The sequence below is a fragment of the Chelonoidis abingdonii genome, chromosome 6 (genome assembly GCF_003597395.2).
Source record: "Chelonoidis abingdonii isolate Lonesome George chromosome 6, CheloAbing_2.0, whole genome shotgun sequence".
NCBI lineage: Eukaryota > Metazoa > Chordata > Testudines > Testudinidae > Chelonoidis > Chelonoidis abingdonii.
The window spans coordinates 43,053,052-43,066,517 of record NC_133774.1 but is presented as its reverse complement, the minus strand read 5'-3'; the positions used below and the strand labels follow the sequence as shown (position 1 = coordinate 43,066,517).

At 40.5% G+C, this 13,466-nt stretch overlaps 1 protein-coding gene across 1 annotated transcript in view; it reads left to right on the top strand.

Moving 5' to 3' along the window:
* Positions 1-2,785: 2,785 nt before the first annotated feature.
* The window catches only part of ADAMTS6 (ADAM metallopeptidase with thrombospondin type 1 motif 6), a 319,586-nt gene continuing 308,905 nt past the window's right edge, over positions 2,786-13,466 (top strand). The window contains exons 1-3 of the mRNA XM_075066981.1: positions 2,786-3,934; positions 10,783-11,166; positions 12,128-12,486. Of these exons, the coding sequence (XP_074923082.1) occupies positions 11,070-11,166; positions 12,128-12,486 (456 nt within the window). The 5' untranslated portion in view covers positions 2,786-3,934; positions 10,783-11,069. The remainder of the gene's footprint in view (positions 3,935-10,782; positions 11,167-12,127; positions 12,487-13,466) is intronic.

Sequence of the window (13,466 nt, the reverse complement as noted above, 5' to 3'; positions counted from 1 at the left end):
ATGTTGTGACTCTGCATACTGTTTGCTGTGTGGTTCCTTTTTTAAAAAAAACCTGTAGGCTCTCAAAAATTGCATATGATTATTATTCAGATACTGGCTGTTGAAACAAAAAGTAGACAAACATTAAATAAACATACTGCTAATTTTAGTTTAGCTTAATTAAATTTGAAGCAAGGCTTACTTTGAAAACATCCATTTTATGCAGTGGAGTGGGAGCAGCAATCCACCCAACAGTTTCTTTTACAATGCTACTACCTTTACAGGGTGGAGCATAGGACACCAGCATTCTCCCCTCACATTGCCCCAGGCTCAGGAAGGTGTGGAGGAAACAAGCTGTCTCTCCTAATAATCTCATCTTTTCAGAAGTGGAGAACAAAGTAACAGCCAATACCTTCCCCCATTCTCCATACTGTTGCCTGAAGGAAATGTGATAAAGAATAGTCCATTAAGATGTGTGCTTTAGCAGAGAAGAGTGGTAATCTCCACTAAAGTTCGGTAGTTTTTTTTTTTTTAATGCAGTTTCAGTTGACTTGAAACTATTCATGAGTTTGTGCTGACTTTGCCAAATACTTTTGACCAAACCAAAAGACACAATGTTTCGGTAATATTGAAACAAAATGTTTCCATGCAACTTTGTTTTTGTTTCTAGACATTTTCGCAGAAGGATAGGATTCACAAAACATCGGGGGAAGAAAGCAGATCTCCATTATAGTCTTTAGTCTAGTGATTAGGGTGTTTGCTCTCCTGATATCTGGGAGACTATGCTTCAGTTTTCCTCTCTGCCTAATGAGAAAGAACATGAACTCAAATCTCAGATTGTAGGAGACTGGCCTAACCACTGCACTATGAGATATACTGGGATTGCAGTCCCTCAGTTTTTCCTGTTGAAGCACTTCTATTTTGTATAATTAAATAGTCAGTGGTAGAGGGTCTTTAATTTGGGTCCCGTACATGGCAGGTAAGTGCCCTAACCACCAGGCTTATATAGTCATTCTCACTTCCATTTCTGGTCAATGACTATTCATTCCCATTATGAATTGCTACTTTGAGTAACCCACTATGAATGAGCCTAAACTGATTGATTCAACCCAAAATGAAACTTTTTTTTTCAGAATTGCCAATAAACTAAAAAATTAATTATTCCACGAGCTCTACTCACCATCTCCTTTTGCTTTTTGACTGGTTCTTGTGTGACAAGTGAATGTGATCACATGATAAATAATTTGCTGCAGCTGCACAGAATAACACAGGCCAAGCATAAAGAACACAAAATACATACATGGAATACACACAGAAGGAGTAAATTTCTGTCTCCTAAAGTCCAGCCACTGTAATCTTCCTTTTACTGCTTTCAGACGCAGGATGGCGCTCTTTGAATAAGCAATTATATCGAGGGCAACAAGCTCATATTTCGAGAACAAAACATTTCTGTTGAATACTGGTATTTCTTAGAACCACTTTTTCACAGTTCAGCTAAGGCGTGCAGTTACACTCTTATTTATTTGTAGTACAGAGACGCTGTCATATTACCTTGGTTAAAGACTACGACAGGCCCTCATCAATAACTGTTTATAATACATCCAACGGCCATTCAGGTAGTATTTCAGTACGACAAATGCCAACTATTGCCCCCAGGTTTTTGTGTTACTCGTTAGAGCTACTGTTAAAAACAGTTTAATATAATTAAGTGTCGAAATCCAATTTCACTATAATGGCTCTTTATCTTCAAAAATAAAACGTACTGCGCCATATGGAGTGTGTTTATTTGAAATTGTCAATGCCAACCACAGGACCTATTTCTACATTTTAAATGGCACGTAGCCAAATCATGATTAAGGTCACGATGAGGACTATTGACTCTGCAGACAGATGCTTTTCCCTTTCAGCACTCGCAGAAGAATCGGAATAACTGTATTCTTGGACCTTTCCAGTCTGAATAATTTCATACTTCAGCCAACTATTCATGGATTCACCAGAAGAATTACACCTACTACCTCCGGCGTAGGATGAAAACAAATCTCATCCGATGGGAAATAATGTTAGCAGAAGCTTGAAACCTTAGAGCCTAGATTCTGGAAGGATTTTTGATCTCTCTTCTTTTGGCTATCGGAAATGGACTAGGCGGTTATGCGAGCTGGAATTCCAAGGCGCTAATTCCATCCTCTCGCCCCCCAAAAAACCCAGACTCATCATTAGCCTTGCTGAACATAAATGATTCAGCAGAGCACGCTGCTCAAAGGCAACATTGTCCTATACTATTTTCACCGTTTTCCTGTTTCCGATTTGTATGTCAGATTTTGTTTACGATCCAACTACGTGCAAAACATATTTGCGCTCCCCCCCCCCGACGAGTGCCAGCTGGTTTCATTGCAAATGAAAGTGAAAGTGTTTGTGCTACGTGTTGTATTATTTGATCTGTAAAGTCAGGGCTGAACGCATGTGCGTGCGGGCCAAATGTTTGTTTTGTTATCGTTGCTTCAGTGAAAGGGTGAGCTTGGATTTTTGCTTTTCTCTCTGCCTCCCAAGTTAGTTTTCATTGGTGCAGTCACTGATATTTCATGCAATGAACTTGCTTTAAAAAAAATACGCACCCTGTCAAGTACCAACGGGTCGCTAATAATACAACTTTTTGTTAAGCCTTTCACAGAACCCAGGGTCAGTGAACAGACAGTAAATGAGCCGTTTTGAGTGGTAAATATTCAGACTGCTCTAGTTTCCTCTTTCGTGGTCATTCTTACTAGTAAAGAAGACAGAGTAGATATTATACACCTATGTCCCTATATGAAACACATGCACCAGTATATATACTGTCAGAGCTATTACACAACCCTTTACAGAGCCACAGATAACGACCTGTTTGTACGTATTATGTGGATCAGATCAAAAGGCTTCTTTATAAGGGTTTAACGTCTGTTTACTGGGGAGCCACTCTTTAATAAGACCCCTTTCCAAAGACTCAAACCAGCTCTCTGCAGCCTCCTTTACACGCCTCCTGCCTCACCCCTCCCCCAACCCCATTCATTGGGCTGCGGTGTTGTACAACTTGCAGCATTTTCGCTGGTTTTGCACTCACACTAGAGCACTGCAGCCCTGGGGGCTTGCCAGTGACATTAACTCAGTCCTTCCCCCTGCAGCCCAGGCACAATACCCCGGCCTGGAGCTGTCTGTGAGGTGCCATGAGGCTCGGGCAGGGCTGGAGGGCCAGGTTCTCTCCCATTCATTTAGAGGACAAGTTTACATTGTACCTTGTGAATGATTTTTCTCTGTCTCACTTTTTTTTTTTTTTTTTTCCTTTTTGGTTACCCTGATTGTACCTCTGCATCCCCCTCCCCCTCCACGTGATGGGCCCGACATGCGCAGCAGCGCCAGGGGAGCCAGAGGCACATCTGCAGACTGACGTCAGTGTGCGCTCAGCCTCCCAGGCAAAGCTGCCAAAACTTCCCTCTGCTGCTGGAGCTCTAAACTTGGCTGCAGGCCGGCAGTGAGAAGAGATCTAGAGCTACTTCAACAAAACTTTCTTGAGTCTTCCCTGCCTGCTTTCTCTATCTCCTTTTCTCTTTCTCGCCTTCCAGCTCTGATGAGATTCACATGGTGCTTTGCCCAGAAGAAGGTGGCCAAGAAGAGGGTACTCACCCCCACCCCAAAATAAGTCTTTTCCTTGCTCCAGCACCCCCCCCCCCTTTTTTAACTTTTTCGGTTGGAAAGACAAAATGTGCAGGGTGATAAATTGGGTGAATTGATGGCATCCCTTTCTCTGCCAAGTCAGTCCGCTTTCTAAAAATCCCTTTTGGGAAGACTGGAGGATTTCACTTTGTTGGAGAATATAGCTGGTGTGGCTTGAAAAAGGGGGAAAGCAGAGAGGAATACGGGACTCGTACAGTGCTATCTCTATTGTTTGAAATTTACTTTATATCAGAAATTGAAGATGAAAACGGTAAGAAAAGACTTAATGCTGTTCAATAAAACTTCTTGTGCTTTTCTGGTCTGCTGAATAATGATGCATGTAGATCTTTTGGGGGATGGGGGAGGTTATACGGCACTAAGCGAGGTGGATTTGGAATAATTTCAGAGAGAAAAACCTCTGAGGCTGAGGATTACGAGGGGGTGGAAGATATTTTCTAGTGCAAAGAATAGTGTGATATTGTATAGAAAACCGTTTCAGGTTTAGACTAAAAAATTGGTGGAAAATAGTCAAAACCTTTTAAAAAAAAGATTCGATTTAAAAAAAAACTCCAGTATTTTGTCGTGTCGTGTCAGTGTCTATTTAAGCGGTCAGACAAGTGCATATTTTGTGTCTGGACTCAAAGGGTGCGCATTAATGTGATAGCTGCAGCCTGATGCTCTAGGAGATGTTAAGCTCTTAATAGGCTAATCAGCGAGATGGAAGCGTGTGTTTTTGATTTACTTCGAGCCATTTGGGATTTGCTAGACTCTTAACCCCACGGAGCCTTATTTATCGGTGTGTGGCTGTGTATATATTGCATGGCACACTGTTCAAAGGATTTTTTTTATTGGAGGGGGAATAATTGAAATCCCGCTTCCTGGTGATGTATGTATAGTTCTTGTACTTGCTTTTTTCTTTCATTGTACAAGAGGAAAAAGAGAAACACACACAGAGCGAGCGTCTCAGACTCTTGTTTTTATTTGGGCTGCCGGTGCAACGCATTTGGGCCATATGCCAAGTGTCTGGGTCACACGCGTTTTATCCAAATAGATTTAGCGCTGCTGTCTGGAAATGAGCTGCTGAATGTTAACTTTAGGATCAACTCCTCCAGAGCAGCTAGACTCTTCCCTTCAGTCTCTCTGGGGAACAGAATGGTTCTTCTTTATAATTTTAAGAGTGTGTGTGTGTTTGATTATCTCTCATTTTCTTTCATGCTGATATTTCATGTGAGGTTATTTTAAAAATATTTTAGTTGCTAGTCCGGGTTTTTAGACATAAAACTGACAGCTGATCCCCCCATAAAGTTTGGCATGACTTGAGGGGAGGAGTGGGGCAGACTAGGAGGAAAATGCCGTTCAGATAACTGCAGTTTTGTTTCTCCCCCAAGGTGGTCGCTGATCTGGTGGTTTACATTACAACACACACAGCAGCACTTTGGTTGTTCCTGCTTTGGTTTTTGATTAATAAGTGGGTCGCAAAGTCCCCTCTTCCCCTTTGTGTTTACTTTTCTTGCATTTTCTCCTCCCCCACACATTTTTTTTCAACAAGACCTCTAAAGCGAGATCTGCGTGTCGCTATTTAAGTCTGTATAACTCCCAGGGGCAAATCTCTCTAATCCTCGGGTTTTCGAAGCAGGACAGTGCTTTTCATGGATAGCCCAATACCTGTAATTGATTTTGTTTTTGTTTTATTCTCACCCCCTACTGGTCCTCCTTTGCCCCTCCCGCCGTATTTCCTTAGCAACCAATCGCACTATCAATGATCACTGACTGCTCCTGTCCTTTCAAGACACGGCTCTGTCCCAAGCCCTGCCCGTCGCTGTGACTTGCGTGTGAGAAGTAGCGAACGGGAGTGAGCGGAAGGAAGGGGGGAGGGTTTGCACCTTGATCAGTATAGAACGCTGCCCTAGACAGTGTTTGCTCCTTACCCAGAGATACAGCTGACGACCAGCCGTGTGTGTCTAACCTGAAGATTGCTCGTGAAGCGAGAGACGTTACTCCTGAGGAGAGGAAATGTGGTTTATCTTTATGATCAGCAATAACTGTAGGTTATTTTAAGCTGTAGGCATAACGTCCAAATATGTCATTTCCCTCAATTTCTTCTACGTGGGGCTCTTTACTGATAATGCCTGATCCCCCCACCCCCAAACTGAAACCCATGGTTTGTTTATTGACATACCCTGATGTCGTTTAATGAGAGGTTATTGGACTTCGGATGCTGCCGCAAGACCTAATACAGTCCGAGGACAGGTTAGCCTGGAGATGCTGTTTGGGATGAAAGAGCCGCTGTGGGAGAACGATCAGTTTGAGCTTGGCGTCCCAGGGTGACTGAGCGGAGGCAGCTCAGTACTGTTGCCAGCGGCAGAGGCTGAGGGGAGGAAGAAGGACATGGGCGGGCGTTCTACCTGTCTCATGAGACGTGTGCCTCTTATTAGGTCACGGGAGGGAGTCCTTGAGTACACCTACACCCCCCCCCCCCGAAAGTACAAGGTGGTTGCCTCTAGGAAGTCGAAACCAAAGCTCCCTGAAGCACAGTGAGTCTGCAGCGGGACAAGTAGTACCACGTGTGGCTCTCTCTCTACAAACTAGCCCTCACTGAGTGAAAAAGGAAACCCATGTGTGTCATTGTAGTTGTATGGTGGTGTGGCCACTCATAGTTATTGCATTTGAACAGTAGCATAACAGGGAAGAAAAAATGGACATTTGGAACCAGTGGAAGACAGAGCTCCCTGCTGTGTGCACAGTTTTTACCAGCCCTATCTCAGATTTCGAAATACTTCTTGCATCTTTTCCTTCACCACTCTAGCATGGTGTTTTCATGGATGTGGTAGCTGTTGCATTTTGATAAATGTTAAGAAAATGAAATCACAAACCATTACCTTGGATATGCATATATTTCATTCCCTATACAATTTATTTATTTATTAATGAACATTTAGGGCTGACAAAAGGTATCACCTTGATAGCAGTGGAAACTGAAATCCTCAATTTATTCACAGAACAGGTATTCAGTAGCCAGTGGAAGCTTGTACACACTTCTCCAGGGCTGTGGAAGGACCAGTCTGGAGTTGAGAGTGCGGTTCAGCCTCCATGTCCATTCTCAGTCTTAAGACTTGGAGCAGTAGTAAAAACACCAGTGGCCTGTTTAGATAGTGCATACAGCAACTGCAGTGCTGCTGGAAAACAGACTCAAAAGTCAGTGAAATTTCTATCAAGTGTACTAACTCTCCTGGGGATCTTGTTGTGTGAACAATTGTCCCCTAAAGTATAGTAAGGGGACTATTCAGGACTTTCACTGCACTGTAGCAATGTCTACATAGGATGTTACTGCATTGCAAGCGGGCACACAGTAGATTCACTCCTTGGCTTGCCATGTAGACAAGCCCTTAGACTGAGACCATCAACCCATTTCATGCAGGCCACTGGTCTCTACGTTGCTTGTTCAAATTTTGGCCACTACTACTGACCAGTGTTAATTACAACAAATGATCTAGAGGTAAAAGGTACCATATCTTACTAGTAGTATTTTGAGCCACCTAGTCCCCTTTGGCTCTACAGTTGAAGGAAACTGTGCTGTTAGGACAATACATCATACACACAGAATATGAGCTCCATACTGTGATGCTGTGGTTAAGAGGACTGGTGTGATCCTTGCATGCATAAGGAGGGGAATATCAAATAGGAATCAAGAGGTGATATTAATTCTGTTTACAGCATTCACAAGACCATTACTGGAATATAGTATCCAGTTTTGGTTATCTATATGTTAAAAAAGATGTTGACAAACTGGAAAGGGTTTAGAAAAGAGCTTCAGAATTATTAGAGGCCTGAAAAATCTGCCTGACAGTGAGAGATTTAAGAAGCTCAATGGAATTGTAGACATGTAGGGCTGGAAGGGACCTCTTCTAGTATGGTCTTTCAATCAGTTGTGCACCCACCTTATAGAAATTTAATTCACAATATTTCCCTAGTTTTGCTTATGAAAATGTCATCTGGGCCTGTGTTAAAAGACTTACAAAATCAAAATATATCATATCTGCAGCTTTCCCCCATCCACTAAGCCAGTAACCACATCAAAGAAGGAAATTAGGTTTCTTCTTGGCAAATCTGTGGTGGCTAGTGGTATAACCCTATTATTCTCTATGTGCTTACAAATTATTAAATAATTTGTTCCAAGTATTAAAGTTAGGTTCCATGAGCCCTCTTCATTCTCCTTTTTAAAGATCTGCATAACATTTGCCCTTCTCCAGTCTTTTGGGACCTCACTTGTCCTTTATGAGTTCTATGGTTCAGTGATTACTTCAGCTAATTCCCTAACTACCCTAGGATGAATTTAATCAAACCTTGCCAACTTGAATGCATCTGACTTGTCTAAATATTCTTTTATGTGTTTTTTCTCTCTTATGCTTGTGTTCCTTCTCTCTTGTTAATATTAATTATGTTGAATATCTAATCACCATTAACCTTTTTTAGTGAAAACTGAAGCAGAACAGGCATTAAACACCTCAGCCTTCTTGATTTAATCAGTTCTTAGCACTCCTACTCTTAAAAGTAGAAGACCTATGCTTTCCTTCATCTTTCTCTTGCTCCTTATGTATTTAATGAGCCTGTTCTTATTACCTTTTATGTCCCTTGCTCGGTGTAACTCATTTTGTGGTTTAGCCTTTCTGATTTTGTCCCTACATACTTGTGCTATTATTTTGTTCCCTACTTAGCAATTTGTCCATTTGTTTGTACTTTTTTAGGATTCCTTCTTGATTTTCAGATCTTTAAAGAACTCCTGATGGAGCCATAGTTTATCAAAAAGAAGATTAAGAGGCAATTAGATCAGAGTCTATCAGTACCTGTGTTTGAGAAGATTTCTGATAGTTAGAGGGCTCTTTAATAACAGACAAAGACAGAATATAATCCAGTGGCTAGATATTGAAGCTAGACAAATCCAAATTGGAAGTAGGGCACACTTTTTAATATTGAGGGTAACTAATCACTGGAGCAATTTATCTAAGAACGTGGTGGATTTATCATCTCTTGAAATCTTCAAATAAAGATTAACTGTCTATCTAAAACATAAACTGTAGTTTAACCAAGTGGTTTTTAATAAACAGCATGTTTCTAATTGAATTCTAAGGCCAGTGTTATACAGGAAGTCAGATTAGATGCTCATTATGGTCTTTTCGGGGCTTAAAATCTATGAGTTACAACACTAAATCCCCCTGTTCTCCCTGAAAAAAGACCTTACCAGCTAAGACTTGCCATTTACTTGAAAAGTATCTTTTAATATCACTGTTATTTCCTCATCATACCCTAATTAAATACTATATGCTATTTTCAGAAGAAAGCTAAAATAACAATATCGTGTGTAATATGTAGCAATAATTAGCTACATTTTAAACACTGATTACAGAACATGGCTAGTCTTCACTACAGTGCTATTGAATAAATTGATCTAACTAGATGTTGAGTTTATTGATAAATTAGTTGTACACTGTGATGAAGCAGAGAAACTGCCAACCAGCAGAGCAGGGATTAAAGAGAGTCTTTGTGCCCAGCTATCTCTGCCCCGTTATACCTGCATCCAATGCCAGGCCTGGAAGGGCGAGGTGGGGGAGGGGGGAGGAGAGAGCCTGGCTCACTTCGGGGCTCAGTTCGGCAAAGAGGCAGGAACCAGCTGCCTCCCTACCTGAGGGGAAAGAGCACTAACCCGCCAGCCAAGGAAGCCGCCAGGCAGTAAATGCTGTCTCCCCAGCTAAGGGAGATTGTGAGGAAGACAGGACACTCCAGCACCTGAGAGTGAGAGAACCCCAGTGAGATTGTGGGGCTCGCCTTCACCAACTTCTGGCTGCCATGCCCAAAGGAGCTTGGGACTGCGGCAAGGTGCTGCCCAAAACCCAAGAGGGGACCCTATAGTAAGGAGCTGCCCAGCAAATTGGACTAGCAGGGCCATGCACCAAACTGAACGGACTGGTAGGAAGTAACCCACGACAGCGGATTTTGACTCTCTGCTGGGAGGGCCTTGCCCTGTTAAGGGGTTGATGTACACAGGGCCCTGGACTGGGACCCAGTGGAGAGGGAGGGCCTGGGTCCCCCTACCATCCAAGTCTGAGTCTCCTCAACCAATGGGGCTGAGAGCCATGTGCTCCAACCACTAGGCTGCTTGGCCCTCTAAGCTACCTGTTACATACACTTTGAACAGTGCTGCACATTATGATCTTGATTCTGTAACCGTTACTCATGCAAATAATTCCATTGACTTCAATAGGACTTTTCGTGTGAGTAAAAGCTGTAAGAGCAGACCTTCTGTTTTGCTACAATTCTGAGGTAACGTAAGTTCCCTCCAGCTGTAGATGTTAGAATGACTTCATATGGTGTTGGGTATTTTTATTTAAGATGTTTTCAGCTGTTTTGTTGTGACTACTGGTGGACCCACAGAGCTTGGTGTGAGGCAGGTGTTACAGATGGCTGTATAAAATTTTAAGACCAGCATTTTCGTAATGTGTCATTATCAACAATATGTACAGTTCCTAGCGTACTAAAATTATTAAAGTGTGTACAAATACGTTAAATGATGAGTTGTATATGCAAAATGTCTTTGCTAATATTTAAAATACAAAATTAATGCCATTAATAATTTCAAATGATTAACTTAATTCTCTAGCAGAAACACATGGGAAACTTCCATTGAAGTTAAACTGAATTTTGCCTGCATAAGGGGTTCAGGGTGAGCCCTGAATGAATAATAATAACAATAATGTTCATGTTGTAGGTCAGATAACCATACATTTCTCTGTCAGAAAACATTATGATGCATTCCCAGGTTCTTCCTTTGTCTGCCAGCATATTGGCTCTAATTATCCACTATTGAAATCAATGAAACATTGCACTGACTACAGTGAGCCAAGCATTTATATTTAAAACAATATGTTTGGCTTTGTACATGTTTGTTAAAGTGTGTGTATAAGTTTCTGTAGGATTGGGGCCTTAGACCATGCAAGCAACAATGTTCAAATTTGATTGCTAACTATATAGTAATTCATGACTCTTGGATAGCATTTTTGCAGTATAGATCTTCCAATTTAAAGTTGACCTTACTTTGACATGCCTTTTTTCCCCTTTTTTTAGGTAAAGAAATGGACAAAGTTTAATAACTATCAAGTCTGACACCTTATTGATATCTAAAGGAATTTTACAACATACTTATTTTTGAACTGAGAAAATGACTGCAGATATAGAAGAAAGCACAGGTTGTTGGAAAAGAGTACCTGTCAAAAAGTGGAACATCCAATAATTATTTTGGAAGAAATATAAAATAAATATCCCTGTTATGGTGCGATTCTGGAGTGGAGTTAACTCTATAGCACATAGGTAGCCCTCCAAAAAAACCCAAACCCTTTCTGTTTTTCTAAATTATGGAAATTTTGTGGAAGACGTTGACCTGGATTTTGAGCCTAGTCATGGCTTCATCGGAATTTCACAGTGACAACAGGCTTTCATATAGTTCTCAAGGTAGGGGTCCCACTTTTATAGCTGGAAAGATATATCCCTTTTGTACTAATTTCAGGTAATGCTTTCCTAAGCCATTGTTATATAAATAGCTAGTAATCATATTGACACTTATGTAGTTTTCTCATAATTTATTATCATGAAAGTCAGGGGTGTTGGAACAATTTGTATAGTGGGGGTGCTGAGAGCCATTGAACCAAACTGCAAATCCTGTGTATGACGGAAACCACTTCAAGCTAGGGGGTGTGACAGCACCCCCAGCACTCCTAGTTCCAGCACCTGTGATGAAAGTTCATTTACAGAGAAACCCATTAGGTCAAAGTGTATCTTGAGATTGATGTTTTAATTTCTTTTATTTCTAACTTTAACTATAACAAAGTCCCGCAAATTACATTTAATCATAACGCAATAGCATGTTAAAGACTGGCCATGTTCTCATAAACATTTTTTAAAATTGCAGAAACTATAATAGTCTAAAACATATCTTGAAATATTTGCATTTGTAGACTTTTTTAGTGAAACAAGGATACATTTAAATGTTTTTACGAAGATATTTTTTCATTGCAACTGTTTTTATTTTTGCATTTCTAATAGTTTTTGTCTTTAAATGAAATAATAGGTAGATGTACATTCTTCACAGTGTAGAATGTAGCCCCAAATGTTTACATAGTAGGTTAAATAGGAAAAATATATAGTGAATTTGAAATATTTGCATTTCTAGTGATATCAAATTAACAGGGACCTGCATAAATTTTGCTGACTCTTTTTAAAAATATAATATTTTCCTTGATTTTATTTAGCAAAGCTTTTCACCTTGTATATACCTGCAATCAACTTTCACTCATGAGGGTGATGGGATTTAGCCAGCTGTGGTTAATGTTTATACTACTACTTGTTGTTTCCTGTTATATTTTCTTTTCTTTTATGCCCATTTCCTGGACTGGCTTACCTTGTGATTACAAAGAGGAATTCCTGTCTTACCTTGAACATTACCAACTAACAGTCCCAATAAGGGTTGATCAAAATGGAGCCTTCGTCAGCTTTACTGTGAAAGATGATGAACCCTCAAGCAGAAGGAAGAGGAGTACAGACCTTTATGACCAAGCATCTAAATTATTTTTTAAACTTTCTGCCTATGGCAAGCACTTTCATTTAAACCTGATTCTCAACACAGATTTGGTGTCCAAACATTTTACAGTAGAATACTGGGGGAAAGATGGACCTAAATGGAAACATGATTTGTTAGACGACTGTCATTACACAGGATATTTGCAAGACCAACATAGCACCACTAAAGTGGCTTTAAGCAACTGCAATGGTCTGGTAAGTGCATATTATATATTTTAGTTTACTTTCCCCTTTAAAATATAGAGGAAGAACTTAATTAGCATATGTTCATGTTCTTTGAGTTCCTGCAAGCAGCAAACATACAGAAAGGCAAGGAACTGAGATCTGGCTTCTGAGGAAAAGTACTTATTCTAAGTACTAAGGCCCAGTCCTGTAGTCCTACTTCAGACAAAATTTTAGTGCTGCCAGTGCCTGTATTAGGGCTGCAAGATTAGTTATGGAGTGAGATTAGATTTGTCAGGACTGTTGCAAACTCCAGGAATAAAATTGACTAGTCTTATGGGTGCTGAGTGCCTTTTGCAATGGACTGACTGGCATGAACTTTCAGGTCGGGGTATATAGCAGCTCTCTGTATTGGGTCCAAAAGGCCTGAAATAAATAATGAGGAAGGAAAACTCTTTGGCCTAGAAGTCTTCTGTGCTACAGTCCCAGGTAGTGAACAGGAAAGCAGAACCCTTTGCAAAGAGAAAAGCCACAAAGTAATTATTTACATTTTTTACGGGATCTTTATATTTATAAATCAAATAAAAATGCTTAAAGTAACAGTAGTGTTAGAAATCCAAGTATTTACAATGGTTTTTGTAAATTGTTCTCGCATTGTTGATGAAACTCTTGGTCATTCAGCACTAGTTCTTATATGGAAAAAGTCTTACTCCCTAATGTCTGAGACCAATGCAGGTTCGAGTAAGTTTTTGATCGAGTGAGGAAAATCAAAACGTGAAGGATTGAAAGTTCAAAACCACTTGGCTGTTTATTGATGGGGAATGAGTTGCAACTTGGGCTGCGGAGGAGCGCTTTTACCAACTAACAATACTATTAGAGCGAGAATATTTACACAACTTGAAACAATCTATTTACATCCAACAGCAAGAAATCAAACAATATATAATTAACTGCTTACTAAAATTCAGAACAGATACACAAAAACTAAATAAACTGTGCGCACATTAACTAAA